Consider the following 5,433-nt stretch of genomic DNA (forward strand, 5'->3'; position numbering starts at 1 on the left):
ATCACTGGTAGAATTCCAAGAGCGAAAATAGGTCTACAGAGAGTCAAGATCGACCCTAGAAGAGAGATACTAGGGAGTCTTAAGATTCCATATTCTGCTTCTTGACAGTCATGCCCCAGGTTGCCCTTCTGTGATGTTAATAAAAAGAAAAGTATTGTTCTAAAATGTTTCCCTTCTAGCACAGACAGGTAGTGTATGTATATTATAGGTATCCCAGAAGCTAGGATATTCATGAAAAATTCATGTATGCCTTCTACACCTGACACTAACTGTAATTTGAGAAATCACAGGGTAGTGATAAAATCAGACCTGAATATGAGTCAGGAGACGTGGACTCAGCGTGTTTTGTTTTGAATCATCCAGCAAAACAGTGTGGAACAAGTCACTTATATTGTTCCAACTTTCTCTGTGCTATTCCTTGTGAATCAGGAGGGGTGAACTAGATTAGTGACTTTGAAATGGTATTCAGTGGACTCTTAGCTACCTTTGGGGCTGCTGTCATGGTGAGAGGGAAGCCTGATAAATAAGAGGCTGGGCTTCTCTGGCTGCTTTAATGAAAATAGGGCCTCCTTTGTCTATCTTTTTTTATTGGAGTTCCATGAAAGATTTGGTCTAGAAAAAGATTCATCTACTTAAAAAAAATGTACTGAACTAGATAAACCTTCATATATATTTAAATTTATAGGTATAAATGTTAGATCTGTCATTTATCTCTGACAGCTTTTGAGCAATGTGATATGAAATATGAGACATCTGAAAATGATACGTTTTGAAATAAATATTTAGCAATAAATGAGTGCTAGAAACTGGTACTTTTGTGGTTTTTAGACTGAAGTCTACATACCCTCAGCAATGTATGGTATTGTGCTAGCACATAGGCAAAGCCACAGGACAAACATAACCAAGGAATGCTATTAAAAAGACCATAGATATGCTGTGGAGCAGAGTGTAAAATGTAAAATAGAGGTATTACTAGTTCTACTTTGGTGGAGAAAAAATACGATAATTCTTACCTAAGTTAAATCTCAGAATCTTACCAATTGCTCTTTTTTTAATTGAAATTTTTTATTGATATAATATAGATTCATGTGCAGTTATAAGAAATGATATAGAAAGGTCCTTTGCACACATTGCCTAATATCGCCAAGTATTAAAATTTTATAAAATTAATGTATAATATCACAGCCATGGTATTGACATTGATACAATCTACTGATTTTATTGAGATTTCCAAAGTTTTATTGGTACTCATTTGTGTGTATGTATGTGTGTGTGTGTATTAAGTTCTGTACAACTTTACCACATATCCATTACCATAGTCAAGATATTGAACAGTTCCAGCACTATTGAGTCCTTCCTGTTAGCTTTGTTTTCTTTTTTCTAAGCTGAAGATAATCACTCTTAATGTTACCCTTTTGGAAACACACCTACCACTGTCTCAACCCTTCCTCCCTTGTCCCAAATCTCTGGCAATCACTCATCGGTCCTCCGTTTCTAAAATTCTGTCATTTCAAAAATGTTACATAAATAAAATTATACACTGTATGACATTTTGGGATTGGCTTTTTTCACTCAGTGTAATTCCCAGGAAGAGGTTAACACAGTTGTTTTTGTATCAGTAGTTTAGTCTTTTTATTGCTGAGTGTTATTCCATAGTATGTACCACGTTTGTTTAACCATTCACTGCACAAAGGACGTCCAGGATGATTCCAGGCTCTGGCTATTACAGATAAAGCTCCTGTGAATATTCACATACAGGTTTTAGTGTGAACCTAAGTTTTCATTTCTCTGGATAAATGCCCAAGTGTGCAATTGCCAGGTCATGTTTAGTGTTTTTAAGAAAATTCCAAACTGTGTATAGAGTAGTCTAGTTTATGCACATCCTTGCCAACATTTTATGTTGTCCTTGTTTTTTCTTTTAGTTACTCAGACAGCATGTAGTCATATCTCATTATGATTTTAATTTGTATTTCCCTAATGGCTAATGTTATTGAACATCATTTTGTGTCCTTATTTTCCATTTGTACATGTTCTGTGGTGAAATTTCTATGTCTTTTACCCATTTTCTAACTGGATTGTTATATATTCCTGATACTAGTCCTAGATATATGGTTTGCATTTATTTGCTGTCACTCTGTAGCTTGCCTTTTCATCCTCTTTACATAGATTTAAAAGTTGAAAATTTTGAAGAAGTCTGTCAGTTTTTCTTTCTATGGCTCTTGCTTTTTGTATCAAATCTGCCTTACTGTAGATCCTGAAGACTTCCTCCTCTGTTTTTTCCTTAAAGTTTTATAATTTTATGTTTTATATTTAAGTCTATGATCCATTTTGAGTTAATTTTCGTGAATGATGTGATGTGTAGGCTTTTTGTTTTTTCGCATATAGATGTCCAGTTGCTCCAGGATCATTGTTGATCTACTACTCTTTTAATGCATGACTCCATTTTGAAATTAAAATACTTTTGGAAAAGAATGATAAAGCAAATATAAGTTAAGATTGGTTCATTTGTCTCAGTAGACAGTCCTGCCTTAGGCAATAAATAGTTATCAGTTTTAAGTGTGGCTACTTGCATCATTAAATGTTTGAAATCAGAATTGACTTGGTATTTTGGTCTCTGGGCTATATGTGTATGTGATTTTTCTTTCTGTCCTATAATCAGGTGAATCCCAGACCTTGCTGGCAGCAGCAGTTGAAAGAGAACGTGCAGCTACAGAAGAACTCCTTGCTAACAAAATTCAGATGTCTTCCATGGAGTCACAGAATTCTCTCTTAAGACAGGAAAATAGTAGATTTCAAGCCCAGCTAGAATCAGAGAAAAATAGGCTATGTAAGCTGGAGGATGAGAACAATAGGTGAGCATGGTTTCTGAGTGATATTTGTGTTAGTTCCATGACATCCTAAAGCACTTTTTTAAACTATGTTGTTGGGCCGGGCACAGTGGCTCACGCCTGTAATCCCAGCACTTTGGGAGGCCAAGGCGGGCAGATCACTTGAGGTCAGGAGGTGGAGACCAGCCTGGCCAACATGGTGAAACCTAAAAATAAAATTTGCCGGTTGTGGTGGCGTGTGCCTGTAATCCCAGCAACTTGGAGGCTGAGGCATGAAATCGCTTACACCCGGGAGGCGGAAGTTGCAGTGAGCGGAGATCCTGCCACTGCGCTCCAGCCTGGGTGACAGAATGAGACTCGGTCTCAATAAATAAATAAATAAAATTAAATAACTAAATAAACAAAGTATGTTGTTGGCTTTTAGCTTCAGAGTACCAAGAACTAAAAGTAATCACTTTTAGCATTTAAAGTTAGGGTTATTAGTAACAGGATATTATGGCCAGGTGCTGTGGCTCACGCCTGTAATCCAGCATTTTGGGAGGCTGAGGCAGGGGATCACCTGAGGTCAGGAGTTCAATACCAGCCTGGCCAACATAGTGAAATCCTGTCTCTACTAAAAATACGAAAATTAGCCAGGCGTGATGGCAGATGGCTATAATCCCAGCTACTTGGGAGGCTGAGACAGGAGAATCGCTTGAACCTGGGAGGTGGAGGTTGCAGTAAGCAGAGATTGCACCATTGCACCCCAGCCTGGGCGGCAGAGTGAGACTCCGTCTCCAAAAAAAAAGTAACAGGATATTATATATTATAACAAGAAGTTAGTACTGGGATTCATTGAATGTCATATAGGTTGCTGAGATTGTGTGACATGTTTTGTATTTATTTATTTTTCCAGGGAAAGGATTTGTACCTTTAATCAGATTTTTTAAAGGGACCTGTAACACCACAAAATAGTTTGGAGACTACTCTTCGGAGTTACTTTTATATTACAAGGGTTTTAGTAGCATAATTTAAGTCTTTTCTAAATAAATTTCTGGGTTCTTGGAAACCATGGGCTATAAAATCCATCTATCTGAGATTATATTAAGGCAATGGTTAGTATTTTTTACCCTCTGTGTTCTTCCTTGGAAATTTTACTTTTTAAAAAAGTAATCAAGTAAAAATAATTTCTAAAGTAAAATGTCTGAACTTTTATAAACATTTTCATAGAACTCCCTAATAGGCTTTGTGGAATCTGAGCATATTATAGGATGATGATACTCAAAATTATTTTTATAAAGTCTCTTTTTAAATGAAATCTTAACCCAGAGCACCAATAAATAAAATGCACAAAAGTGGAGCTTTTTCAATTGTGGTTTGGTTCCTGAGTGAAACTCAGATGGGATCTGGAATACACTGTTGGAAAATCACTGATATCAAGCTGGAAATAAAAATGATTTCTCAATATGTAGCTGGAGTTAATAAAGTACTGAGTTTTTAATAGTCTATACTGTCATCTTTTTCATTTTCTGTTCTTTTTTAAAAAAAATTTTCTCTTGTTTAATAGGTACCAGGTTGAATTAGAAAACCTAAAAGATGAATATGTAAGAACACTTGAAGAGACAAGGAAAGAAAAGGTATTTCTCTTCGTGATCACTAACCTCTTAGGGCTTACATTAGAGAATGGTTGGGGATGGCAGCAAACTAATGAGATAACAAGATGAAATGGGTGATGCCACTGGTTTTGGAACTTAGTCTTTAGTAGTAAAACAAATATGAGTTTACACTTTATGCTTCTAACTTTGAGATTGACTTATCATGGCATGAATTACTGTCACAGAAATTGTCTAATTTTATCTCTCTCCATTAGACACTGTTGAATAGTCAGTTAGAAATGGAAAGAATGAAAGTTGAACAAGAAAGGAAGAAAGCCATTTTTACTCAAGAAGCAATAAAAGAAAAGGTATTGAATTTTGTTTTTGTTTGTTTGTTGTGTAACCATTTAGTAGATGCTGTGATTAATCATTGCTTTTTAATTTTAGCTATGCTTTATAACAAGCTTGTCCAGCCTGTGGCCCTGGTTGGCATGTGGCCCAGGATGATTTTGAATGAAGCCCAATACAAATTCATAAATTTTCTTAAATCATCATGAGATTTTTTTTCATGTTTTTTTTTTTTTAGTTCATCAGCTATTGTTAGTGTATTTTATGTGTGGCCCAAGACAATTCTTGTTCTTCAAATGAGGCCCAGGGAACCAAAAGATTGGACGTCCCTGCTTTATAAGTATCTTTTTTTTAATGTCTAAAATCAACATAGTGATGAATTCTAGTATTATAATCAGTGTCCTGCTCAGAGTGGACCCAAAGTAATTTTGAGTTTATCCAAAGAGATCTATGATTTCTAGGACTTGAAATATAAAACCTCTTGCCCTTTTTTTTTAAATGAATTTAATCGTCTGTCACTGAAACCAGTGCACCTCATTTGGTCTATAGGCACTTAAGGAGTAAATCTGGCTTGTTTTCTTTCTGGTTAATGAGGGTAATTTTTCTGTAATGAGTTTTCTGAGGCTGGGCATGGTGACTCACATCTGTAATCCCAGCACTTTGAGAGGCTGAGGTGGGTGGAT

General features: G+C 35.8%; 1 protein-coding gene across 1 annotated transcript in view; it reads left to right on the plus strand.

The window, feature by feature from the left end:
- The window catches only part of TMF1 (TATA element modulatory factor 1), a 37,139-nt gene that overhangs the window by 24,866 nt on the left and 6,840 nt on the right, over positions 1 to 5,433 (plus strand). The window contains exons 7-9 of the mRNA XM_011947296.1: positions 2,660 to 2,852; positions 4,375 to 4,444; positions 4,678 to 4,770. Coding sequence (XP_011802686.1) covers positions 2,660 to 2,852; positions 4,375 to 4,444; positions 4,678 to 4,770 — 356 coding nt within the window. The remainder of the gene's footprint in view (positions 1 to 2,659; positions 2,853 to 4,374; positions 4,445 to 4,677; positions 4,771 to 5,433) is intronic.

The sequence above is a fragment of the Colobus angolensis genome, unplaced genomic scaffold (assembly GCF_000951035.1).
Source record: "Colobus angolensis palliatus isolate OR3802 unplaced genomic scaffold, Cang.pa_1.0 Scaffold26, whole genome shotgun sequence".
Classification (NCBI taxonomy): domain Eukaryota; kingdom Metazoa; phylum Chordata; class Mammalia; order Primates; family Cercopithecidae; genus Colobus; species Colobus angolensis.